Source organism: Aristolochia californica, unplaced genomic scaffold, assembly GCF_029961685.1.
Source record: "Aristolochia californica isolate CCGP_79_NKW_82.1479 unplaced genomic scaffold, dmAriCali1.0.hap1 SCAF_6, whole genome shotgun sequence".
Lineage (NCBI taxonomy): Eukaryota > Viridiplantae > Streptophyta > Magnoliopsida > Piperales > Aristolochiaceae > Aristolochia > Aristolochia californica.
This window is the reverse complement of record NW_027182257.1, coordinates 1,476,763-1,503,950: the sequence shown is the minus strand read 5'-3', so window position 1 is coordinate 1,503,950 and position 27,188 is coordinate 1,476,763. Positions and strand designations below refer to the sequence as shown.

The window sequence follows — 27,188 nt, the reverse complement described above, 5'->3', positions numbered from 1 at the left end:
AAAGTTAGAATAAACTTAGAGGTAGAGGCAAATAAGTTTATCGAGTTTCTAAGGCTAACTTTAAACTTCAGTTCACCTAGATATTAATTTCATAACTAAAGCAACAACCAATAAGCTTTTTAATTGTGTAGACAATCAATCACTCACTACACCTCAATTTTTGTAGTGGTTCAAAATCAATAATTCAGATTGCTACTCTAGTACTCCCAAGTTGCCCTTACCCTATTACTAAAATATCCACTAAAATTAACCTAATTAAGACATTCACAGTAAAGACGTTAATTACAACACATGTACAATGCTCGGGGATTTATGTTTAACAACTACTAGGTACGTGCACCTAGACCCAATTAAGGGTTTTTAATAGTTGTTAAGCAATTTATACAAGTCTTGATCTAGTTAAAGCACAATTGTGCCTTTTGATAGGCAAATATAATAATCAAACTCAAAATAAAATTACACCCAATCTTTAGGTAAATCTATTAGCAATTCAATAGCTCTAATGATTAAAATTAAAGTGAATGACATTTAAAAACAATATTAAGTTGGTTATGAGAGAGCCAACTATAAAACTATTAATATGAAGATTCTGAACCTAATATGATATGAAGATCAGTTGATAATCACTCAACAATCAAGAAACTAAGTATTCAAATCGAATTTTTGAGAAAGCTATGACTTGAAAATAATAGTGGAAGCACTTGGGAGCTTTGAAATTCATGTAGGCACCAATATTTCAAAAAATTTGGGCGAGTTTCGTTTATATAGCACAATTTTCAACGTTCAAAAAATTAGTCATTATATAAATGGATATAAATATTTTGGAGTTTAGCATGATAGGTATAAATTAGGTCCAAAAATAATAAAAAATAATAAATCATATTTTTACTGCTGAACTTTTTATTAGGCCACTTACAATATTTGAAGACCTACAACTTTCAGATTTGAGTCATACATTCAAAGATTTGAATTCTTTTCTAGCATGCTGTTAGGTTCTATGTTTGGGATAGAGTCTTGTTTGTTCCAACGACTTTTGTACTCGAATCCTCCCCAGGATTTGACTCTTGCTTTTGTGCCATACAAGAGTTGACTTTTTTTTTTTCATTTCAAAACTTACTGTTAGGTGGAGTCGAGTCCTTTTTGTTGTATTTCACTCAGATGAGGTCAACTCCTCCCATGTACTCGACTCCTACTATATGTTCTTCAGTACAAGGGTTCACTTTTTTTTTATTATTATTAAAAGGTATTGTAACTAAAGTTCAATTCACTTTTTCTTTCTATTTACTTGATGGGGTCGACTCCTACTGTGAAGTTTATGAAGTCGGATCCAAGGTCAATTTGAACATGAGTCGCCAAGTTAGGAAACCTCTATGCCAACTAATAAACCTAAGATAATTTGTACTCACAGATCCATATGAGACTATTCTTTAAGACTCCCTCATATGTATGCCTTATTTTGTAGTTCCTACATGTGGACAATTTGGATGGAGACCTACGTATGAATACCTGTTCAAATACCATGTGAAGTTAGGGCCAAAATCCATTTAAAATGACTACTCAAGCTAAGAAACTAGTTTCCTAACTAATCAACTCAAGATCTTTGTAATCATTAATGCATTTATTTTGGAAATACTTGTTTTCTTTCTTTATAAAAAAACTTAAAATAAACAAAATAAAAATTAAGATTCGTGTTCAAGAAATTCACTTATATTTCCAAGATATTCTTTTTATCTGTCTCCATGCATAAAAGAAAATGTTCATAAGTAGTAACATCATTCATTTTACATTCCTCTATCTTTTCATTAAGTTTCATTTATGTTTTTTCAAGTAAAGGACTTGAAGATTTTAAAAGCAATGCAACTTTGGATTGGTACAGTTCTAGGGTTCATCATTTTATTTTCCCAAAATTATCTTTTTACTTGTAGGAGCCAAAACAAAGACTCCAAACACTCAGATTTTTGAGATTGAGTTGGAGAAAGAAAATATTCCACTAAATAACAACATTGATAGTAAATTGCTTTCTTGTCATTAAATTTTCTTCAACTAATGTACCTGAAATTAACTTGTGACTTAAGTCTGAAACAAGATTTTAGGCTCTGGTATGCATGGTTTGGTCAATGGTCGGGGATGATCTCCTTGAGATTAGTTTACAGATGCTACCTATTTCTTTTCTATCCCTTGCAACTTATATGTCTTTGCAGCAATGTGAAAGGTGATATCGAAACACTTCAGTTGATGTCTTTATGTAATCTCCTAGAGAGTTATCGTCGTAGTTAATGTATTGCGGAAGAACTATATAAAAGAATAAATCTGAAGCGAAATGATACTTTTCTTCTTCTTAAGAACTATATATCTTTGTAACAATGTGAAGGCAAAAATTGGTTTTTTTATAAAAAAAACTTCAAAAACTTAAAGCAACAACAGTTAACGGAGAGCTTAAGCAGAAAAAAAAGTCCAGCATTGTTCAGTCCGCCATGCCAGCGCAGTCTCGGGACCCAGAAACGCCACATTGAACAGGCATTCAATTCATCCTTACTGAATCTCTCTGTATTAAGTAAAAGCTTAAATAACGAGAGACAACGTTCAAAATCTACAGATATCTCCCTCCTTGTCTTTTTCCTTAGCGGAAATTTCCTGTAATCTCAAATGTGGAAACCTTATTATTGCATTTGCTCAGGCAGCTCGCATGCAGTGAATGCAAGAGCAAAGTGGAGGGGGGATATGCCGCGGTTACAGCTCCTCTGGACGAATGGCGGTCTCATAGGGCCGCATCAAATCCCACCGACTCCACTCCTGCTTTATAAAAACCCCCGAGTATTTCTTCTTCTTCATTGTGCGGAAACAAATCTCTCTTCCTGTTTCTACCGGTTTACTTCGATCTCCATGGCGATGTTAAAAGAGCCCAATCGTGAAGCCTCAAATATCGGCCAAAGCGTCGAAATGGTAATAGCAAACACCTCGTTGGCTTGTTTTATTTAACTCCACTTGCTGTAAACAGTATATCACTTCTTTGACTGTTAGGTGTATAGTATCTTTAAATTCTTGCTGTTTAAGGGCAAATGCTTGTGAAGATAGCATTGCTTCGAATGATTTTGGGTTGTTTTCTTGATGAATCTCTCTGTTGAATCGGTGGAAGGATTCATTGCTGCAGGAGTTGGAGAACGGCCCGGAAATTGGTGCGAGCATGGCTATTGAAACAGTTACTCATGGCGACAGATATACCAGAGACGGCACTTTTGACTGGTATGGCAAGCCCTGCCTTAAAGCAAAAGTAGGAAGGTGGAGATCAGTGATCTATCTGTTAGGTATTCTTTCACGTAGAATCTGTTTGATAGGAAAGCTTTTTCACATTTCCATTCATCTGGTTACAGTACACGAAAGTTATCTGCCATGGCTGTATGTAAGGAATCGTTTTCATGACTCTTGTCTCCTAGTCTGCTTCGTCGTCTTCTCCAGATATTCATTTGGACGCATTCCCTCAACCAGCCAATCTTTATTGAAGAACCCCATTTTAGATGGATGACTGTAAATACGTTGCAGAGTGCTTAAACGACTGAAAGTCTTCTCTTCTAACCCATTAACATCGGAACATTCATAGCTTTCTTCAGAAGTTTTTCGCAGTTTGAATAATTGTTCACGCAAATCTTTCATCAAACTCATCCTTTCTTTTTCTTTTGTTTTTGTTTTTGTTTCAATTGAACAGTGAGTCATGGATTTGCTGCTCTTGCGTTTGTGGGAGTAGAAGTGAATTTGGTGCTTTTCTCTACTCGGGTGTTGAGGCAAACGAATGCAGAAGCTGCCACCACTTTCACGAGGTGGATGGGTTCAGTGCATCTTTTCTCTCTAGTTGGAGCGTTCTTGAGCGACTCTTACTGGGGAATGTACAAGACCTGTTTAGTATTCCAGTCGATCTTATTGTTGGTCAGCTGTCTACACTCTCTTTTATTTGGTTTTGATAATTGAGAACTTTGATGCAAAGTAGAAGAAACTTCAATGATTCAACCTCTATTTAATACTTCTTGACTGGAATTTTTCCACTCCAGGCCAGTTTTTTTTAGACTTTTAGGGTCAGTTTGGAATCCCATGGAAAAGAAAAGAAAAAAAAGAAAAAAAACTGAGAATTTGATCATCATTATCCCATAGTCAGTGAAAAGTTTTCGTTTTCACAAACTATTTTTGGGAATATTAATGGTCAAATTTTCATTTTTTTTTCTTTTCTAGGGGTTCCAAACAGACCCTAAAAGATTTTAATTTTCTTTACTAATTTGATGCCTTTGTTATACAGTAAATTTATAACAGTTATCTAATTTTTGCACGCTTGTAATGAACATTTTTATTCTTTCTAAGGTATCCCCAACATGATTTGACATGTTCCAAGAGACAAATCAAATACATTTTTCCTGAATGCCTTTTGAGAATATCAAAATACACTTCAGTTGTTAAAAAAGCTTACTTCCTCTTCTTTATTTCTATGTATATGTTTCTTACTCTATTATCATCCCTTGGTTGTTCACAGGGTCTGGCACTGTTATCGTCTTCATCCTACTTCTTTCTTCTTCAACCTTCTGGGTGTGGCAAAGTTGAATTCTTCTGCCAACCCCATTCATCAATGGAGCTTGTAGTATTCTACATTTCTTTGTACCTGATTGCTCTTGGAAATGGCGGATATGAACCATCCCTAGCCACGTTGGGGTCAAATCAATTCGAAGAGAGCGATTCGAAGGAGAAACCCTCGAGGGAATCATTCTATGGTTTCTACTACGTAGCGACCAATTTAGGTTCCCTCTTTTCCGAAACCATTTTAGCATACCTCGAGGATTCGGGCAAATGGGTTTTGAGTTTCTGGGTCTCTGCTTCTAGCAGTTTTCTTGCAGCCAGTTTTTTCTTGAGTGGGACATTCAAATATCGGTATATGAGGCCCTGTGGAAACCCTCTTCCTAGATTTTGTCAAGTGATCGTGGCTGCTCTGAAGAAAATAAACTTTCGGCTTCCTCAGAATGGACTCGGTCTCTACGAGGTCCATGGGATGGAAACTCCAAACAATGGTGTTAGAAAGATACTCCATACTGAAGACTTCAAGTAAAAAACTTGCTTTCATGTTCTCAATTCTAGAACCACTTTGGCAATGGAGATTTAATTACTAAGCAGATTCTTCTTTTTTTTTCTTTTTCTTAAAAAATTAGGTTCCTTGATCGGGCAGCAGTCATCACCAGTGGAGACGAAGCCATCTCGGATGCAAGCAACATCGAGCCGCGTAACCCATGGCGTCTATGTACAGTCACTCAAGTAGAAGAGGTGAAATGTGTGCTGCGGCTGCTTCCAATCTGGTTCTGCATCATCTGCTATGCTACCGTCTTCATGTTGATCCTAGCCCTCTTCTTAGAACAAGGAGCGAGTATGAACAATCGCATTGGGAGCTTCCGCATGCCTCCAGCAAGCATGACAGTCTTCGACATCCTCAGCACCGCTTTCTTCATCATCTTCAACCAGACCCTGTTAGCTCCTCTATACGCCAAAATAACCAAAAGAAAACCCATAGAATTAACCGAGATGCAAAGGATGGCAATCGGCTTAGTCTTCAACATACTCTCTCTGTTATCAGCAGGACTGGTCGAAACGCAGAGACTGAGATATGTAACAAAAGATGGAAAGCAGTCCAGCTCTCTGAACCTCTTCTGGCAAGTCCCACAATACGTCCTGGTAGGCTTTTCAGAGGCATTGGTCTACGTGGGGCAGATGGATTTCTTTGGGAAGCAAACCCCAGAAGCTCTGAAAAGCTTAGGAATCGCTCTCAGCATGTCGTCCATCTCCATTGGTAGTTTCTTCAGTGATTTGCTGATTAAGGTGACGATGGATATCACGACGAAAGGTGGTCGGCAAGGTTGGATTCCGCCCAACCTGAACCATGGACATTTGAACTGGTTCTTCTTCATGTTGGCCGGCATTTCAGCTGCTGATCTGCTCATGTTGATATGGTGTGCTAGGCGATTTAAGGCTATTGTGGTGGAGGAGAGAAGTCCTGAAACAGCACAGGGTAACACATGAAATGTGATTCAAAGTCTCTTACATAAAAGAAAGATGAGAGGGCACGATATGAAGCCAGTGCCAGTGTTGATTTTCTATCAATAATCTTTTTGTTTTGTTGGGTGGTGAATTATATTATTTCTCTCTTTCCTCCGGATGAGGGCAAAGTGTAATTTGTACTACCTTAATCTACCAGCATAGGATCTTTATCATTAGTTATATGCATATACATGTAAAATGGTATGAATACCTTCATAGCCCTGGATGATGGTATGAATACCTTCAAACCCTTGGTATGAATCCTGGCTCTTGCTAAAAACCCTTGTTCTTGTTAGGTTCCTTTGATGTGGTCTTTACTAGTGGAGTGCAATGGGTGTGGTTTGTATGCAATTAGGAGCTTTGGGGGTTAATGATAATCCGTCAGCATGTTGTTTTCTTTTTGTGATATTGAAATATTTTTAATGTGTCGAAGAATTTTGTTTTCTTTTTTTTCGCTTTCTTCTTCTTTCTTCTTTTATTTTTTTCTCCTTCTTATTTCTTGTTTCGTTCTTTCTTTCCTCGTTCATCCTTTCTTTTATATTTCTTTTTTTCTTTCTCTTTCTTCTTCATTTGTTTCTTTCTTGTTTCTATCTTTCTTTTCTCGTATTTTTCCTTCTTCTTTCCCGTTCTCCCTTTTATTTTTCTTATTTTTCCTTGGTTCGTTCTTTCTTTTTTCCTTTCTTGTTTCTTTCATTCTCCTTTTCTTTCTTCCCTTTTCCTTCTTTTTCTTTCTTATCTCTTTTATTCTTTCTTTCTCTTCTTCTTTCTTCTTTCTTCCTGTCTCCTTTTTTTCTTTCTTTTTTCTTTCATTCTTTCTTTCTCTTCTTCTTTCTTCCTTTCTCCTTTTTTTCTTTCTTATTTCTTTCATTCTTTCTTTCTCTTCTTCTTTCTTCCTTTCTCCTTTTTTTTTCTTTCTTATTTCTTTCATTCTCCTTTTCTTTCTTCCCTTCTCCTTCTTTTTCTTTCTCTTTTCTTTCTCTTTTCCTTTCTTATTTCTTTCATTCTTTCATTCTCTTTTTCTTTCTTCTCTTCTCCTTTCTTTCTTTATCTCTTTTATTCTTTCTTTCTCTTCTTCTTTCTTTTTACTTTATCTTCTTCTTTCTTCCCTTCTCCTTCTTTTTCTTTCTTATTTCTTTCATTCTTTCTTCTTATTCCATTCTTTCTTATTTCTTTCATTCTCTTTCTTTTTTCTTCTTCATTCATTCTTTTATTCTTCTTTCTTTTTTCTTCTTCATTCATTCTTTTATTCTTCTTTCTTTTTTCTCTTTTATTTCTCTTCTTCTTTCTTCTTTTCTCCTTTTTTTTTCTTTCTTATTTCTTTCATTCTTTCTTCTTATTCCATTCTTTCTTATCTCTTTCCTTCTCTTTCTTTTTTCTTCTTCATTCATTCTTTTATTCTTCTTTCTTCTTTCTCTTTTCTTTCTTTTTTCTTCTTCATTCATTCTTTCTTCTTTCTTCTTTCTTTCTTATTTCTTTCATTCTTCTCTTCTCCTTCTTTTTCTTTTTTATTTCTTTCATTCATTTTTTCTCTTCTTCTTTCATCCCTTGTCCTTTTTTAGTCTATCTTTCTTACTTACTTCTTTTTCCATTGTTTCTTATTTCTTTCTTTCTCTTTCTTATTTCTTCTTCATTCATTCATTATTTATTCTTTATTCTTTATCTTTCCTTTCTTTTGTCTTTCTTTTCTTCTTCTTTCCCTTTTTACCTTTTGTTTTTCTTGTTTTATCGTTTTCTTTATTTCTCTTTTGTTTACTTCTTCATTCATTCTTTCATTCTTTTCCTTTTTCTATTTGATTTTTTTCATTCTCTTCTTCTTCTTCCATGCTCCTTTTTTTTCTTTCTTTATCTTTTCTTTTCCCCTTTTTTTCTTATTTCTTTCTTTCTCTTTCTTTTTGTGTTCATTCATTCATTTATCAGTCCATTCATTTTCTTTCTTCCCTTCTTCTTTTTTCTTTTTTTCTTTCTTTCTTTCTTTCTTTTTCCTCCATGATGAATTTTTCTGTGTTAAATGGGTAGTTTGTGTGATTATGTTATTTTGAAGTTGAATGATTATAGTTTCTTTCATCCTTTGGGAAGATGAAAAAGGGATAGATTGAACTTCATCCTCTTTCAGATCCTCCAACAGATGGTGTGTATATATATATATATATATATTTTATATAAATTATAATTTTTATATAACTTGTAAACATTTTTGGGACTATTATATATAATTTTCTTGTTAGACACATTTGACTATATAATTCAATTGAATATTTTAATATTTTTATTAAATTTGTATTAAATAGGAAAAATATCAACTTTAGCATATAAATTTAAAAATTATAATTTTATGTTTTCCTAGAAATTCAATTTTTTGTTGGAAAAACTTCAAATAAAATAAAAATTAATAAAATACCTCTGCCAGTGGATTTTCAAATCATCGATAAATAAGACATTTTATCCCTAGAAAATTTTAAGCGGATATATAAATTCATTGGCAGAGGTTTAAATTCTCTACCATTGAATTTACAGACTCGTTGGCAAAGATTTTAATTTATGACAGTGAATTTACAATTTCATTGACCGAGATCGGATGTATAAACTCAAGGTTTAAATTCTCTGCCATCAAATATACAGATTCGTTGGCAAAGATTTTAATTTATGTCAGTGAATTTACAATTTCGCTGACAAAAGTTCTACAATGAAAACACAAGTCAGTGATTTTTTTTATTGGGAAAACTTCTCCCAACAAATTTTGGACTTTCATTAACAAAAAGATCGCTGACAGAAGTTTATTTTCTTGTAATGACATCATAAATGTTATCGAACAAAGAATCTAACATACTACTAGGCAAAAGGTTCTTTGTGGGGGATCTCCACTTACATTTTATATTAATTGTAGTTAAACTAACTCTTATAAGTTAAATTTTTAGGGTGAAAGTGTTAATCAAATTGAAATATTTAGGACAAGCCATCATGGACCTCATGTTGTAGATTGTTGGAGACCAAAGTCCATGTGAACTCTTACCAATGTGGTCGTCTAACACTACACATAAGAGGAACTAATTTTCCTTTTTTATTAACAATATAACAAATATCTGTGTACAAGAAAATATATTTTAAAAATTTTAACCAAACAAAAAAAAAAAAAAAGAGAAAATTCTTGAAGAATCATGGCGGGACCCAACCGTGAGGAAACAGTTTCACATGACGATTTCCACGGCACCTCGTCGGGGCTGTTGGAGAACCACGCGAGGGTCAACAAATTATCGGCGCGGAGTTTCATTTCCTCGGGGCTTCGCCGTCACCCATCTCCCCGTCGCGGATTTGTCGGTGACTCGCCGACCTCTCTGCATCAAATGCCCGAGAAATAAGATCCCTACGATCCAGGTACCTAGATGACCCCTCTTCGGAAGTTCCTCTTTTCGCCCTTTCCTTGTCTTTCCCCCTAAAATTTTTCCTAGTGTTAATTACCCGTTTTTTCACGATTCGTCTCCTAATTGTTGCAACTTTAAAGTTGGCTAGTTTCATGTTTCGCTCTGTTCAACCATTAATTCAGCTGAAAAGTTTCCATTTTTTGAACGATGAAAAAATGTTGGCCCTCTTAGTGGGCTTCTTCGAAAGGAGAGAGGCATCCCGTTTGCGCTGGGACTTTTAAACTCGTCTTGGGATTTTCTATTTCTAATTTGACTCTAGGAATGTGACCGTCTTCTGGGTTTTTCACGAATATGCAAGCGGAGCTAGTCAATAGTCACCTGTTTTGTTATCTGGAAACAGAAGTTATCTTCTTCATGGAATCTGTAGAAAATGTGTTGGAAAACATTTCAGAGCATCGTAAATATAACCAAGTGAAGAACATAAGGTGGGCGCCTTTTGAACATTTAAAATGACATCAATATTGTCATCCAGTTGCATCACTATGGGACTTATGGAGTACGGAGAAGAGGAAATGTCTGCTGTTAACCATTCAAAGAAACAAAGCCGATGCATAGCCTGTTATATTAATTCCAACAAGTCCCATGACTTTCTTTTGCAATATCTGAAAGGTATATGCAATATCAAAGTTTTGCTCCATCCAAATTATTAATTCTGGTTTTCATAGCTCAATCTTTCTAACTTGCAATAAGGGCACTTCAATACACATACAAAAATAATCCTTTCAAGGAATGCCTTGTGGCATTTGAGCAGATACATTGTTCTTACATTCTAGGATCACAACTCATTGAGGAGTATGGATGCTAGAGTTTGCCAAGATTTCGTAGTTGATTTTATTCTTTTAATTAAAATTTTAATACCACAGATACTGCCTGTGGGAGTTGCTGATTGCCTGTGAGGTGAAGTTTATGACTTAGTTGTCTGGTTTTATCATTTACATTTCAAATGGATCATTTCTTTGTCATCATATATTAATGGTGTTGGGGTGCATAAAGTTCAAAAAGTACTCACAATTTCAGCTTTGGTCATGAGGAAAATGAAGTCGGCACTTTTAGTGGTAGCCTATGTTAATTATGTTTCTTGCCTATCTCTGTGCCCTTGTGAACACAACTTCTTTTATCAGGTTTAGAGCTATTACATGGAATCATCTCCAAGAAATTGTGATTACTACTTTTTGAACTTAGAACCGCATTGTTGTATGATTTTATAGTGTCTCTTTGCTTTGCAACTGTTGACAATGTCTTAGGCGTTTGACATTGAGATGATAAAGGGCATAGGAACCTATTTTTATATTGGAGATGTAGCAAGAGTGCTTGCCTTCAGTTTGACATTGAGAAATGCCTCTAACATTGACAAGAAAATAGTCTTCATTGTTAAACTGTACCTAGATGATACTTCTTCTAGCTGGAGTGAATAACACTTTATCTCATGCATTTTAACTTGTGCACTGTATGCCTTTCTTTTTTTTTTTTTGGTCTTCATTTAGGATTCAAAGTCATTAGGTTATAAGAGTGCTTTGCGCTTTGAGGTTCTATTTCAGCTTTGGACTATCTGTTGGTAAAAAACGAATCTCTTGTATTCTTTATATTTCGGAGTGTTTGTGTTTTGGTCATTCTATTACAATAAGTTTAATAATGGAACCACAGGCATAGTGAGGCTCGAATTGTGAGATCTCCTGCTAAAAGACCACCCAAAACACCATTGAGAAACAGCTCAAGTCTCTGAGTTTTAAGGTGTTTTGTTTTATCTTATTATTTGGTGCTTTTTTTGGTCTCTGTCATATTTTATTATCGTTCTAACATCATATATTGTATACAGGAAAATGGTGCGAGGAAGAGATGCCTGTTGGGAACACTGTGTCTTGGTTGATGCAACAAGGCAGAAAGTTAGATGTAATTACTGCCATAGGGAATTTAATGGTGGTGTCTACAGAATGAAATTTCATCTTGCTCAAATCAAGAACAAAGACATTGTTCCATGCACTGAGGTACCTAATGAAGTACGGGACATGATCCATAGCATCTTAAGCACCTCAAAAAAGCAGAAGACTCCTAAGAAACCAAAGGTGATTGAAAGGGCACAAAATGGCCCCCAAAACAGTTCATCTGCAAGTGGTGGTTTTCATCCCAATCCTGAAACTAGCGGGCAGCACGGCAGCACTTGTCCTTCTCTATTATTTCCACGTCCTTCACCAAGTGCTCAGCCACCTGTGGATGATGCCCAGAACTTAAAGCAGAACGATGCCGACAAAAAGATTGCTCGATTCTTCTTTCACAACTCAATTCCCTTTGGTGCTTCTAAATCCATCTATTATCAAGCAATGGTGGATGCTGTTGCTGAGTGTGGGGTAGGCTACAAACCTCCATGTTATGAACAACTGAGATCTAGCCTGTTGGAGACAGTGAAAGGGGATATCTGTGACACCTACAAGAAATTTAGAGAAGAGTGGAAAGAAACTGGTTGCACAATATTGTTGGATAGCTGGTCGGATGGTCGGTCCAGGTCAATTGTAGTTTTTTCTGTCACATGTCCTAAGGGTACACTATTTCTCAAATCAGTTGATGTATCATCCCGCGCTGATGATTCCCATTACTTATTTGAGTTGCTTGAGTCAATTGTTTTGGAGGTGGGAGTGGAAAATGTAGTACAAGTTATCACAGATAGTGCTGCTAGTTATGTTTATGCAGGTAGGCTTCTCATGTCCAAGTACCTGTCGCTATTTTGGTGCCCATGTGCATCATATTGCATTGATAAAATGTTGGAGGATATCAGTAAGCAGGAGGGAGTCAGTACTGTCATTGAGGAGGCAAGGACCATCACACAGTACATATACAGTCATGCATGGATACTAAATCTAATGAGAAAATTTACTGGTGGAAGGGAGTTGACTCGACCAAGAACGAATAGATGTGTGACAAATTTCCTCTCTTTGAGGGCTATTGTGATCCAAGAGGACAACTTGAAGCATATGTTCTCCCACACTGAATACCTATCATCACTTTACAGTAGAAGACCTGATGCCCAAGTTATTAAGTCTTTGCTGTACATCGATAGATTCTGGAAGTCGGCACATGAAGCTGTAAGTATCTCAGAGCCACTTGTAAAAGTCCCGAGGATTGTAGATGGGGATATGCCAGCTATGGGCTATATATATGAGGGTATTGAGAGAGCAAAAGTTGCAATCAAGGCATTGTACAAAGGAATTGAAGAAAAATACATGCCAGTTTGGGAAATTATTGATAGGAGATGGAATATGCAACTTCACTCTCCACTACATGCTGCTGCAGCTTTTCTGAACCCATCTGTTTACTACAGTCCTAGTTTTAAAGGTGATGCGAAGATCAGAAATGGGTTTCAGGAAACCATGATGAAAATGATTAGTGGAGAAAAAGACAAGATTGAACTGACTAAAGAACATCCAGTGTATGTGAATGCACAGGGTGCATTAGGGAGTGAATTTGCTATGATGGGCAGGACATTGAACTCTCCAGGTATGCTGCCTTTCTGTGTGCTTCAAATTTACTTTTGGGGCTTTGAATTTTAATTTTTTGAAATTGTGAACTCTATTTGTTTTGTTTCTGAGCAATAACACACCTAATAGACATTTTTCATTGATCATGTGTAGGTGACTGGTGGGCTGGGTATGGTTATGAAGTCCCCACTTTACAGAGGGCAGCAATTCGAGTACTGAGCCAACCTTGTAGTTCTGACTGGTGCAAGTGGAACTGGAGCACCTTTGAGAACCTACATGCCAAGAAACGCAACAGGATGGAGCATGAAAAGTTCAGTGATTTGGTTTTTGTGCATTGCAATCTTCGATTACAGGCTATCAGCCAAAACAGGGATGGAAAATGTGAACCTGTTATTTATGATGAAATAGATGTTAGTTCTGAATGGCCCAGAGAATCTGAATCTCCCTTCCATCTATTGGATGATTCATGGTTAGATAATCTCTCATTTGAATGCAGAGGTAGCCCTTCAACTTACCAATAATAATGATTGAAAATTGGATCGGTTCTGTATGATATTTGCACTCGATCAATCTTGGTACTGAAGGGATCCGGTGTTTGATTTTGAGTCTGCAATGCGAGCTCTTGCTTTAAAGACATCCGGTGTTCTGTTAACCCAATAGACTGTTGTTAGATTTCCATCTTTTCCAATTCGTCCTGCTCAAGTGGGGGTCTCGATGCTTTGATCTACTTTGCAGAATGAAGAGAGACCCGGTCAAGAATGAATTGAAATTGGTGCATGAAATGAAATATAAGAATGGTAGTGATGATGCATAAGGAGAAGATGAGAAATTAGCGGTTGGCCTAGCACTTCATGATGTCACACTGTCACAGCATAAGCCGGAGACTTATAGTTAAGATTCCATTTTAGAGTGGGCTTCTTTTTGTCTTTTAGTTCTAGTTGAAAGTCGATCCTCATTCTCTATAATAAGGTTCTTACTATTTCTCAGAGGCGCGCCTGAAGAAAAAAACAAGACGGCCATTGCAAGAATCTTGGCAAACGAGGAGTCCTGAAATTCCAAGCAACCAATTTAAATTCATTTCTCCGAGGGAAGGATAAATTTCCTGGATTTCGTTCTCTTCTAGGCCTGATTCTGCCTTGGGGACTTCTCCTCTTGAGATATCTGTCTGTCCTCCCACCAACGAAATGGCGGAGCTGTGGTCTGAGCTCTTCTCTCCTGCCTCTCTCGTTACATGTTCTCTTGCAGCGGTATTCATCGTCCTCTACCTTAAACTCCTGGTGAGATGGAAGAACGGATCCTTGCGAGTACCCCCGGGTCCCCGCGGGGTTCCCTTGCTGGGCTACCTCCCTTTCCTCGATCCAGAGCTCCACTCCGGCTTCGCCGAATTGGCCAAAACCTATGGCCCCATTCTGAGCCTCAAACTCGGCAACAAACTGGGCATCGTGGTGACCTCCTCCTCGCTCGCCAAGGAGGTCCTACGAGACCACGACACCACCTTCGCCAACCGAGACGTCCCAGCCGCCGCCCGCGTAATCTCCTACGGCGGCTCCGACATCGCCTGGACCCCTCACGGCCCCGAGTGGCGCATGCTTCGGAAGGTCTGCGTCCGTGAGATGCTCGGCACCGCCAGCCTCGACTCCGTGTACTACCTCCGCCGGCGGGAGATGCGGGCCACCGTCTCGCACATCTACTCCAAGGTTGGAGGTACTGTGAACGTCGGGGAGCAGATGTTTCTTACCATTCTCAACGTGATTACGAGCATGTTGTGGGGTGGGACGGTGGAAGGGGAGGAGCGGACCAGCATCGGGTCGGAGTTCCGGCAGGTGGTGGGGGAGATTACGGAGTTGTTGGGGAAGCCCAATTTGTCGGACTTCTTCCCGGGTTTGGCCAAATTTGATGTACAGGGACTGCAGAGACAAATGAAGGGGCTGTTCCTGAGGTTCGACGGGATCTTTAACAGTATCATAGAGCATAGATTGAAGAAGGATCGGGAGGGGGGAAAGGTGGATGAGGAAAAAAGTAAAGATTTTCTGCAGTTTATGCTGAAGCTCAAGGATGAAGGAGACCAAAAGACGCCTTTCACCATGGTTCATCTCAAGGCCCTTCTCATGGTATGTCCAGCTCTTCTTCTTCTTCTTCTTCTTCTTCCGTTTAAAGTTATATTCTGATCTGGAGTCAAACGCACTACCATTGTGCCCAGTTCGAATCAGGTCTGATCTGGAGCACATTTTTTACTTAGCTTTCAACAGGACATCTTGATAATGTTATTATACTGTGGACATGAGTCACGAGACAACAACCTCTGATCATAATTGAAGCCCGAAGCATCTTAGAGATTGATACCCTTCAGAGGTTGAGAAGCCACTTATTTGTGCCCATTATCAACTGTATCTGTTCTTCTGAAGATCAAATTGATGAACAAGACAGCATAGTAGTGGCCAATAAAGCTTGAACAGAAAAATCGAAACAGATGAACCAGTCCTTAAAATTCTTGTGCTAATCATCACCCTTTACTGTTAATTATTTCTTAAGAGAGTGAAAAAGCGAAAATCTGTCTGGTTAATTTCTAACAGGACATGGTCGTGGGCGGGACGGACACTACATCCAACATGATAGAGTGGGCAATGGCTCACATGGTGGACAAGCCGGTTGTGATGAAGAAGGTCCAAGATGAACTGGAAAGGGTGGTGGGGAGAGGCAACATCGTCGAAGAGTCCCACGTCTCCAAGCTGCATTACCTCGACGCCGTTGTAAAGGAAGTCCTCCGCCTGCACCCGGCGCTGCCCCTCCTCGTTCCACACTGCCCCAGCCAGTCCTGCACAGTCGGTGGCTACACTATCCCCGAAGGCTCGCGTGTCTTCGTGAACGTATGGGCCATACATCGTGACCCTTCCATCTGGCCGAGCCCCTTGGAATTCGACCCTGAGAGGTTCACACAGCCAACGGCCAAATGGGATTACAGCGGCAACGATTTCCACTACTTTCCGTTCGGGTCCGGTCGGAGGATCTGCGCTGGGATAACCATGGCACAGAGAATGATGATGTATGCGTTGGCTTCGTTGGTTCACTCCTTCGACTGGAGTCTGCCGCAAGGGGAGAAGCTTGATCTTTCGGAGAAGTTTGGGATTGTGATCAAGAAGGCGATCCCTCTGGTTGCAGTCCCCACGCCGAGATCATTCAACCTAGACCTGTACAAATAGAAGTTACGGGGAGGTTTCAGACCATGGCAGACGGTGCGTGTTTACGAACCAATCGATGTAATAAAATCTAAATTTTCTATCATGAACACTTGAACAGTGCGATTTGTGTCTTATAATTCTAGATAATGTAGATATATGAACTCGTATTACAGGAGAAAAAGATTAAAGATTAAGATAAAAAGGAGAGGGTGACCATTAAATGGAGGTAGGTTCAAGAATCAAAACTCAAAAAATGATAAGATTTATCATGGATTTTTTTTTAGATCTATTTATGTTTGGATCTCATTTTGGATGTAATTTTGATCTTGGGTGGTAGCTAGGGTTTTATATCCGGTGTGAAAACAATGCCCAACAGGCCATACTGCTATAACTTTGACTCTTTGCATTGTGGAAACTAGCCCTCTCCTCACATGTGAAAGTAGCCACAAATGGCCGAACCATGTTAAATATCTTGGTTCCTAATTTTTGTGTGGCTTTTATTTGTTCCCTATAACTTTGACTCTTTGCATTGTGGAAACTCTTCCTCTCTCCTCACATGTGGAAGTAGTCACAAATGGCCAAACCATGTTAAATATCTGGTTTCCTATTTTGTGTGTGGCTTTTATTTGTTCTACTTTGCATGTGTGCTTGATCCTATTATCGTACCAAATTACCGGTTTTAGAACAAGGATGACTGTTACCAAGTTTAAATTGAGAAATTCGATGACAACATTAGTTTTGGCCTATGGTGTATCAAGATGCTTGCCGTGTTGACACAAAACAAGTGAAAAATTGCTTTGAAGGGTGAGGAGAAGAAACCAACAGATATGAGTGACGCGATTGGGATTTGTTGGACAAAAAAACTTTGACGGTTAATTGTATTTGATTGATGTTATCTCGAAGGAAATTCTGGTACATAAGATTTTTGTGAGTTTGTGGCTTACATTGGGAACACTATATGTAACCAAATCACTCACAAACCTTTTGACTTTGAGGGAGTGACTATGTACACTTCGTATGATAGAAGGTACATCAATTAAATCTCATATTAGTGAGTTTAATTCAATTATTTTTTATCTTTCAACCATAGAGGTTGATATTAAAGACAAAGATCAGACTTTATTGATGCCGTGTTCATTACCTTTGTCCTATACACACTTTAGATAAATAATTCTTTACGGCAGAGAAACAATTTTCCTTGAAGGTGTTAAGACTCTTTTATTGAACAAGGATATGATTTGTGCTTGAGACTGAGAACTCTAGTCAAAGAGATGCTTTACTTGCGAGCGGAAGGTCCAAGGAGAAGAATTTCATAGAAACAAACAAAGGTCTAGATCAAAATCGAGACATAAGAACCTGATTTGTAAATATTCTAAGAAACAAGAGCATATTAAGGTTGATTGCTAAAAATTGAAAAGCAAGTAATAAAAGAATGATGGTAAAGATCAAAATAAAATGAATTAGAATTCTGTAGAGGCAACTATTGCAGAATTTGATGAAAGTATTTTCTTCAATTATGGTGAAATTAGAGCCAAATGAAAGGATGAATGAATTATGGGTTTGGGTTTTCCTATCATGTGTTGCAATAGAGACCGGTTCATCATTGAGGGTGGAGTAGTCATGATGGCCAACAATGTGACTTGTAAAGTCATTGGAATAGGTACAATCCACTTGAAGATGCAAGATAGTGTTGTAAAAACATTGACAAATGTGGAATATATTCTTGAATTGAAGTGAGATCTTATCTCTTGAGGTACCACATATGATGTTGGGTGCAAGTATACAATTGAAGGTGAAGTTATGAAAATCAATACATGCGCTCTTTTTTGTGAAGAAGGGATCGGAAAGAAGGTTGCAACTTTTTATGTTCTTGACAATATCACAATTATAGGTTCTGCAGATGTTGCTTCATCATCTATTGCAGAGAGTGAACCACCAAATTATGACCCATGAGATTGGGCCATATGAGTGAGAGAGGGTTGAATATATTTTGAAAAGAGGTCTGTTATGTGGGTAAAGTTCATGAAAAATGGACTTTTGTGAGCATTGTGTCTTTGGCAAATAGAATAGAGTTGCATATAGCACAACAATACATCCAAGTAAAGACGCTTTAGATTATATGGATTCAGATCTTTTGGGATCCTCACAAGTTGTCTCTAAGGGAGGCATATGCTTAATTTTCATTGATGATTCCTCAAGGAAAGTATGAGTTTATTTTCTGAAAGGAAAAAAGTGATGTATTTTCTATCTTTAAGCACTAGAAGTGCATCATTGAGAAGTAAATAGAAAAGCTTATTAAGAGGCTTAGAAATAACAATGACCTTGAGTGTTGTAGTGGGAAGTACAATAACTTTTGTGAAGATGAAAGCATTGTGAGGCATCATACAATTCATCATACACCACAATAGAATGGAGTTGCAGAGAGCATGAATAAAACTCTTATTGAGAAAGCATGATGCATGTTGTCTAATGTAGGATTGGGAAGGAGTTTTGGGGAGAGGCTACTAGCATGACATGCTGTTTTAGTAAACCAGTCTGCATCTATAGCCATTGAGTATAAAACTCCGAAAGAAGAATGGTCTGGACTCCTGTTGATTATTAAAATTTGAAAAATTTGGTTGCCCTCTATATATGCATCTTAGTGAAGGAAAGTTAGAACCTAGAGGAAAGATGTTATGTTTCTCGAGTTAAGGGATACAAGTGATAAGAATCTTGAAGTTCATCCAAATTTGAAGGAAGGCAGTGGATCAAATTGAGAAGGGGTTAGGTAATTGAGAGTAGGAAGGAGGCAAAGAATAGAATGAGAAGGAGAGGGAGTGGGAGAGTTAGAGACAAAAAATGAGAAAGAGAGTGCTATCCAATGTGCCCCTCTCATTTGTGTACTCATTACTTATAGAGTTTATTACAAACATATCTTAGCATTCAAAGCTTAACTCCCTTACATGAACATTCAAATAAAATTAACAATTCCATAAGTAAACCTATTTTGTATCATTCCACCCTCTTTAGAAAAACAACCTTGTCCTCAATGTTAAAAAAACAAAACTGTTGGAAAATTGCATCTTTAGGTGCCCATGTAGCTTCTTCAATTGGCTAGTAGTTCATTGCATCCATAACTTCATGGGAAGCCATGGTGGATCCAATGTTCCATGGCATTCATAGTGGGACTAAGCATCTAGAATAACACAACCTATCCATTTACTAGCAGAGCTATCGGTAAGCATCTATAATTCTCCAGCCATACGAGTTGCCGAACAACCTACTAGTTATTCATGAACTCCATATTGGTCATCTTATTAAAATCCCATTTCACGTGGCCAATTGTGTGCACCAACTGCATGCCTAGCACCATGTCGACATCTTCTATAGGTAAGACAAAGAAGTCTGAGGTTTTTTGCGATCCTTGTCTCATGATTGAAATGTCTATTGTCTGGGAGGAACATTGAATTTTTGTCCCTTTTCCCACCATGACTGAGAAATTAGCAATCTGACACAAAGGAAACCCACAGTCTTGGCTATCTTACCACATATAAAATTGTGCATTCTGCCACCATCATGAGATTGCACACCTTGTGGTCTATCACTACCCTTCAAATCATAATGTACGTGGTTGAAGGACTCCAAAGGGAGCATGGAGCGACAATTGAGAGTAAGGGGTGACATTGAGCCGAACTGAGCCCGAACCTTCCTATGTTCAAGCCGAGCTTGATTGAAATATTTTAAACTTGATCTCGAGCCGAGCAGAGCCCAACCTCGAGCCTAAAATTGTTATAGAGCTCGAGCCCAATAATTTTAATCGAGTTCTAGCTTGAACTCGAGCTCCAACATACATTTAAAACTTTTCAAATAAATTGTATATAAAATTATGTATACATTTTACATAAAATTGGGCATGACCTCTACTTAAAAATTATGCATAACCTAATGTACATAATTCCTGCATAAAATTGTCTATATACTCCTTAAACACTGCATAATATTATGAATAAACTTTATACAATAATCAAACACAAAAAAATTAAATTAAATATCAATATCAATTTACAATCACCCAAATAAAAACTATAAATCCAGTATAAATTTATAAACTATAACTCTTTCTCTTCATGCTAGAAAACAATATACTAAGTCCCCGCAAGAGCAAAATCTCCATCTATGACAAAAACAAAAAAAATAAAACTTATTATTGTTAGATAAAAAAATACCCTTCCACTACTAGTTACTTAATGTAGTTAAAAATATTAAAATTACCATGATGAGAAAACATAAAAAATCATGTAATTGGTAGCATTATCTCCACAGTCTTCTTCACATGCTCTAATCATAAAATAAAATTTTAATAAACAAAACTAAAAAATATACTAAAAAATATCATAATAAATAGCTATTCAAAAGAAATTCACCTTTTGATTTTTCTTGACACCTTGAAGAGCCCAAACCCAATCACTGCGACAAATCAAAGCTTGAACTGTATTTGGTGCCAAGGAAGAACAATATGAGTATTACTCCACCACTAGTACTAAAGGTAGACTCTTAAACTACTATGGATATAAGAATTTTAATGATGTCTGCTACCATCTTAAATAATACCCTAAATTTCATATGATTCACTTTCCACCATTCTAAAACATTAAAATCATATTGTGAAGTTTCTTCACAAATATATACACTTTCTTCAAGATAATTTTCCAATTATGACCTTGGTGAATAAACTATTTCCACTTGTTTCACATAAGTCATTAACTTTGACCAACCTAAACTTGATGAAGAATATGACTTACAACTAATGGAAACACCCATAGAGTTAGTACTTGAAGCAATCCCTTAATTTCTAATATCTGGAGATGGTAAACAATGTCTTTATATGGTATTTGTCGCTTCCCTTCATTTAGACTTGAAAAGACACTAAATACTCTAACTCAAGTGGACTCCTCTCCTACCTTTCCTGCCTACTAGGGGATTCACTTTCTTTAGAGAATTGGGTAAAAATGAGTTTGCCATGGGGAGTGAGAGGGAATTCACCTCTCTCTCTCTCTCTCTCCTTCTGTTTTTCTCTCTTGTGCTAAAGTAAAGTGAGCAACTCAACAAAAGGTGATTTCACTTTATATAAAGAAAGTTTGACTGTAAAGAGGCATGATGCTATATCTTGGCCATAGATTTGAACCAAAATTGAAATGTCCCGGATGTTTACTTTCCTTATGCTCGAACTAATGCATAAATGCACAATTTCTCAAGAAAGTAGGCGCAGTATTCCACATCATAAACGAAGACATTCTTGAGAAGTGAAGAGATTGCAACTCCAACTCCTTCACCTGTGACCTTTACATGATGGTATGAATAGTCTATAACACAATCTAAAAATAGGGGTGGTGGAATCACCAATATATGTCACATATCGGGATATCCATGTTAGATTTCATATTAACATTACAGCCCTGAAAGACAATACAGGCTCGACACATCTTCATATATGGATTGTACCGGCCAGCGTATTGGATTTTAGGTATCTGAAACGATTCCCAAAACTGATTAAATTTCCCCCTGCTTAAAACATCTTTAAAAGGATGAAGAAACTAAAGTTCAAGCATATAAGGCAATCATAAGACAACAGTAAAGTTGGGGCAATCCCCTAGTGATGGTGAAGACGATGATTAGATCAACAATTCCGCTCTAGTTCACAGCTTATCTTCAAGGATGAAGAAGATGATAGAGTGAAGTTAGTCAGTAAGCGAAATGATAAAGCAACGAACTTTTCTTAATCACTCCATGCACCCATCATTGACTAGATCGAGTTAAGAACGATGACCATCAAACAAATTGCCTCACCTAGCACCCACACTAAATTTCTTATATAATTACTAAATTCTCTCAAATTCATGGAGACTAAAGGGGAATCCAAATAACCCAATCATTTGGTTTAAGATTTAGACACCAGCTTCACAGCGACTAAAGAATCTTCAATCTAGACTACGCATACAGATCTCATATCAGATTGAAGGGAAAGAAGAAGACAACTACTTGCATGTCGCAGAGGAGGAAAAGAAAAAAGAAAAGAAGGATCCCACACCAATAAGTACCTTAACTTTGGACGGGTCGATGACGGCGTTCTGGCTAGTCTCAGCCTTACTATCGTCATCAACTGCACAGAGAGCAGCAACGGCCTCCGAGGCGGTCTGTATACACCGAAAAAGAGAGACGAAGACTCTGGAGATGCAGAAATTGAGTCTCCGAATCTTTTTTCCGGTGCACCAAGCTCGTATCTTGCCAGCGTCGGTGAGGGGAGGGTCCCAGGGACGGGTGGCGTTGGCTACCCAGAGAGGTTCCGCTTTGTCGATCCGGTCACCATGTCTCAGGACCCCAAGTCCCTCCTCGACTCTTCGAATCTCGAGCCCTTGTTAGGTTAACAAGCCGGTTGCAAGTTTTCGAACAAAACCATGGTTCAGTCAAATTCGTCTCGTTAACTCAAACAATCCTTACATGTTTGAGATCCAGGTAAATCGAATCAAACCAAGCCGAGCTCGAGTCGCTCACTAACCGGCTAGGTTCGATGCCACGCCTACCTGAGTGCTCGAATGCTCAGCTACAAGGCATGGTAATGCTTCCTCATCTTCTTCCTCCTCCTCATATGAGTGCATTTGAATACCTCTACAACATGGTTCAGAGAAAAAATTTCGTCACTGTTAAAACACATTCCTTTATTTCAGCATTTATCCATCTTCTCGAGTGTGAGCTTCTTGAAAGGTTGTCTAGAAGTTGATCCATCCATGGAGCAGGTTTCACTGGAGTGGAGGCACTGTCTATAGGATGAGATGCCGAAGCAATACTAACTTTTCCTCTTGTACCGGAGCATGGTAAATAGCATCCACAAGAAATTTTGGATGAAATACTTGTACTACTGTAGCCAATTCTGGTTTGAGACTACCAATTAAATTGCCCACCTGGATGTGTTCCGGCCATTATACTCAATTGGCAATTCTTTCAAACTCGGCTTGGTACTCCTTTACAAACCAGGTTTGGTTCAACTTTGCAAGAAGGGAATCAAAGTCCTGATATTTAGTAGGTTTGAATATGACACAAAAAGCTTGAATAAAGCTCAACCAAGATAGGAAGGGTTTGGTCCGATTATGCCATTGAAACCACCTACATGCATCTCATTCTTGATGGAATGAGGCCAAGAGAGTTTTTTGGTCTTCTCCAGTCCATGGTAGGCAAAAAATTGCTCCGCCATGTAAGTCCACTTTGTAGGATCATCCTCAATTTTGTATTGAGGAATATCTAGCTTGGCCATGCGAGGTCCAATGGTTCCTTGGCGATTGGCATTTTCATGAACAATTGGTGGGCTCACATAATGGTTAGGATTGTGGAGCGAAGGCTATAAATTTGGAATTGTAGGAGGCATCATAGATGAGTATGGGTATGAATGATGTGGAGTGGGGGATTTCAAAGTGGTAATAACGTGGAATGTAAGGTTGGAAAGATGGAGGTACAACTGGGGAAATTGATTAACACAAAGAGCCTCCCAATGCTCACGAGAGATTTCCTATCAAACTTCAATTTCTTCTTGTTCCCTTTCCATTGCTTGTGTGTTGAACATGGTATGGAACAACGAAATTTTTCCAAGAGGGAACTGCTTTGATACCTATGATAAGAACCTTGACGTTCATCCTAACTTGAAGAAATGAAGTAGATCAAATTGAGAGGGGGTTAGGAAATCAAGAGTAGGGAGGAGGAAAAAAAGAGAACAAAAAGGAGAAGGAGTGAGAGAGTTAGAGCAGATGAAAAATGAGAAAGAGAGGAGGGGCTATCTAATGTGCCCCTCTTACTTGCATTCTCATTACTTATAGAGTTCATTAAAAACATAGCCAGCTTTCAAAGCTTAGCTTCCTTACATGAACATTCAAATAAAATTTAAAAATTTCATAAATAAACTTATTTCCTATCAACAGGTTGTAGTGTTCTAATCCGAAATCATCAAGATTTTATATTAGTAGAGATGTTTCTTTTGATGATGATGATGATGAAGAAGAAGAAGAAGAAGAAGAAGAAGAAGAAGAAGAAGAAGAAGATGCAGGTTATCAAGCATGGTTAGTAGTCAAGTACCTAATGTTGATTATAATGATGTTTTTTCATCTGTTGTTAAACATTCATCCATATACATTTTACTTACATGTGTAGCTATGCTTGATTTAAATTTAGAGAAACTTGAGCTAAAACTAAATTCCTGCATGATGAATTGGAAGAATAGATTTAGATGCATTAGCCTAAGGGTTTTGTGATTGAAGGAACGTGGGAATTGTGGCTCAAGATTCTTCTAAGACCCCAAATTTTGATGATAACAAACCAAGATACTTAACCTTGGTCTTTGAGTGAAATATTTGTAGAAAACCAAAGCAAGTGAGTAATTTTTGAAAAAGGATATGATTCCTTAATAAGAAGTCGAGCACAACAACAAGCAAATACAAAGAAAGGAGTCAAACCCTGCTTATAGTAAGTTTTGAATTTAAATAAGGAGTCGACCCTTGTACTGAAGCTACTGAAGGAGTTGACCACACAAAGAAGGGATCGACCCCATCATATGAAGAAAAAAATATCAAACCTTGCCAATAAAAAATGAAAGATTTGAGTACTTAAGGGAGGAGTCAATCCCTAATTGAATTTACGAAAGGAGTCAACCTCATAAAGGGGTTGATCCCTATAGGGAGGAGGAAACAATAGGAGTCGACCACATAGGAAGGAATCAACCCCATACGAGGAGAGCAAAAAAATGGAGTCTAATCCAGCTAATAGTAAGTTTTGGATTAAAATAAGAAGTTGACCCCCATAGAAAGTAGAAGCCAGTGGTTGAGCAAAGAGAAAGATTCAACCATAGAAAGAGCTGTTGGAAGCAAAAGAGATTTAACCTTAGGAAAATAAGTTGACCCCAAACAACATAAATTCAACTTTTTAGAATGTTATAGGCATATCTAGAGGCTATTGGTCTTCAATTTTTTTTAAATGACCTACTAACTTGATAAAAAAAAAATTAGGATTTATTTATTATTTTTGAAACTTATAATTACCTATTTTTTAAAATACTAGAAACAATCTTATCCTGCCATAACCACTAGTTTTCAAAATATTGGAAAATGTGATACATATATTAAACTTGACCTAAACTTCAAGACATACTTGTTCACATGAAATTTAAAACTTCTAAGCGTTGCTAAAGTGTTTCTCTAGTGATAGTGCTATTAAGAGTTCACGAGGAAGTACTTTTGGCAAAAATTCTCATTCAGAACTAAGTATTTATGAGCATTGATTTTAATACCAATATAGAATATTTTGTTTTTGATTTGTGAAAGTTTGTTCTTACATTGACATATCATTAAAAGCTTTTACTTTCACATTATTGGTTAGATTTGGAAACCTTTCGTATAACCTGCTTGAGCAAAGTTCTCAATTATATTGGTTTAAAATTTAAATTAGTAGAGCTAATGAATTGTCGATAGATTCACCTTAGGATTAGGTATCATTTTTATATGCTTGATTGTGCTTATTTGTGCTTTAACTAGAAACACAAGCCAACCTTGCATATAAACTAGTCTAGACTTGTATACACTGATTGGAAGTTGTGAAAATTCCTTTAATTTGGTCTAGGAGCATGTACCTAGGAGTTGCGGACTATAAGTCCCGAAGTGTTTGAGATATGTTGTAATTGAGTCTCTTAAGGCTCTTTACTATAGATATCATTTGGTTGATCATAGTGGAAATTTTAACTCTAGGGAAAGGACTCTCTTGTAGTCCAGTAGCAATTTAAAAAATTAATTGTGAACCACTACAAAAATTCTTGGTGTAGGGTTGATTATTTTTTCTCTATTTTTTTGTTTTTTTTTGTTTTGAATGCATCAATTTTAATTTAACCATTTGAATTTGATAAACCTATTCGAACCCAATCTCCCCCCTTCCTTATAGGTTTATCCTTATAGGACCTTCAAGTGGTATCAGAGAACATGTACTCTTTAAGCCTGGTCGAATTTCAGGTGGAGTGTCAAAGATCCACAAAATGGCTAGTAACACCTCCTCCCAAACTTTTGATAAAACTTCATCTATTTGATTTAGAATGAAACAATTTTCTTCTAGGATATGTGTTTGATTTATGAAAAATCACTACTCTAGGTCCTACATTCCTATTGGGAAAGTGACAAAGAAATAAATAAATAAATCTCCAAAGGAATGCACCAATGAAGAGAAAAAGTGAGTATCCTTGAATCACAACGTCTTAAACTTGCTTGTATGTTCTCTAAGTTCTATCGAGCATTTAAGAGTTACTGATGCAACTAGAGTAAGGAAGTTTTGAACAAGTTTCGTGTAACCGATGAAGCGATTAAGAAAAATAAGCCAAATTAAACATCCTTACAAATGAATATGAAAACTTTAGGACGAAGCCTAAGGGATCAATTGAAAGTCTTTGATAAAGATTTAATGGAATTCTTAGAAAACTTGCACTATTAGATACTACTTTCACCGATAAAAAAAAGTAAATAATTTTTTTAGGGGCTTTAACCAAAGAATGGATGTCCAAGGTCACAACCACAAATGAAGCTAGAGCCACAAAATCTTTGACCGTTGATGAATTAATTGGAAATCTTCTTGAATAAAAAATGAGCCTTTGTGTATTTGAGAAAGAAAATATCAAACAAAAGAAAATAGGTAATACCTTGCTTATAAATGATATTCATAATTCATAACTCAAATTTGGATGATGAAGTAGTAGCCTTGTTTGTTAGAAAAATCCAAAAAAATATTAGGTATATGAAAGGAAAAGGAAAATGGCAACAAATAAAAGGAGGGCAAATCATAAGGACAAGAAAAAATGATTCATATGTAGGAGCAAAGATCATTCCATTGTAAATTGTCTAATCAAGAAGAAAGAAGCTAAAAAAACCCAAAAAGAAGACACTAAGAGTTGAGACATGGGATGACACTCTTTCTTGATCTAAAAATTTTAGTGAAGTTGTAGAAGTTGCCAACCTTGCTCTCATGGCTTTCGAAGATGAGGTGCTGTTAGAAGTTGAAAA

At 37.2% G+C, this 27,188-nt stretch overlaps 3 protein-coding genes across 5 annotated transcripts; all 3 read left to right on the top strand.

Moving 5' to 3' along the window:
- Positions 1–2,883: 2,883 nt before the first annotated feature.
- Positions 2,884–6,227, top strand: LOC137934250 (protein NRT1/ PTR FAMILY 7.2-like). Its single transcript, XM_068778527.1, has 6 exons — positions 2,884–2,943; positions 3,152–3,243; positions 3,336–3,400; positions 3,704–3,921; positions 4,517–5,079; positions 5,184–6,227. The coding sequence occupies exons 1-6, from the start codon at positions 2,884–2,886 to the stop codon at positions 6,043–6,045; spliced, it is 1,860 nt and encodes a 619-aa protein (XP_068634628.1). The 3' UTR covers positions 6,046–6,227.
- Positions 6,228–9,316: 3,089 nt separating this feature from the next.
- Positions 9,317–13,653, top strand: LOC137967175 (uncharacterized). Of its 3 annotated transcripts, none has more exons than XM_068813648.1 (3): positions 9,317–9,435; positions 11,299–12,971; positions 13,106–13,653. In XM_068813648.1, the coding sequence occupies exons 2-3, from the start codon at positions 11,303–11,305 to the stop codon at positions 13,471–13,473; spliced, it is 2,037 nt and encodes a 678-aa protein (XP_068669749.1). In that variant the 5' UTR covers positions 9,317–9,435; positions 11,299–11,302; the 3' UTR covers positions 13,474–13,653. The 3 variants fall into 3 exon arrangements, with proteins under 3 accessions (XP_068669749.1, XP_068669748.1, XP_068669750.1); XM_068813647.1 differs by having other exon boundaries at positions 9,317–10,091; XM_068813649.1 differs by lacking the exon at positions 9,317–9,435 and adding an exon at positions 11,175–11,213.
- A 275-nt stretch (positions 13,654–13,928) lies between these two features.
- LOC137967176 (geraniol 8-hydroxylase-like) lies at positions 13,929–16,251 on the top strand. The gene is made up of 2 exons (XM_068813650.1): positions 13,929–15,063; positions 15,526–16,251. The coding sequence occupies exons 1-2, from the start codon at positions 14,137–14,139 to the stop codon at positions 16,150–16,152; spliced, it is 1,554 nt and encodes a 517-aa protein (XP_068669751.1). The 5' UTR covers positions 13,929–14,136; the 3' UTR covers positions 16,153–16,251.
- The last annotated feature ends 10,937 nt before the right edge of the window (positions 16,252–27,188 follow it).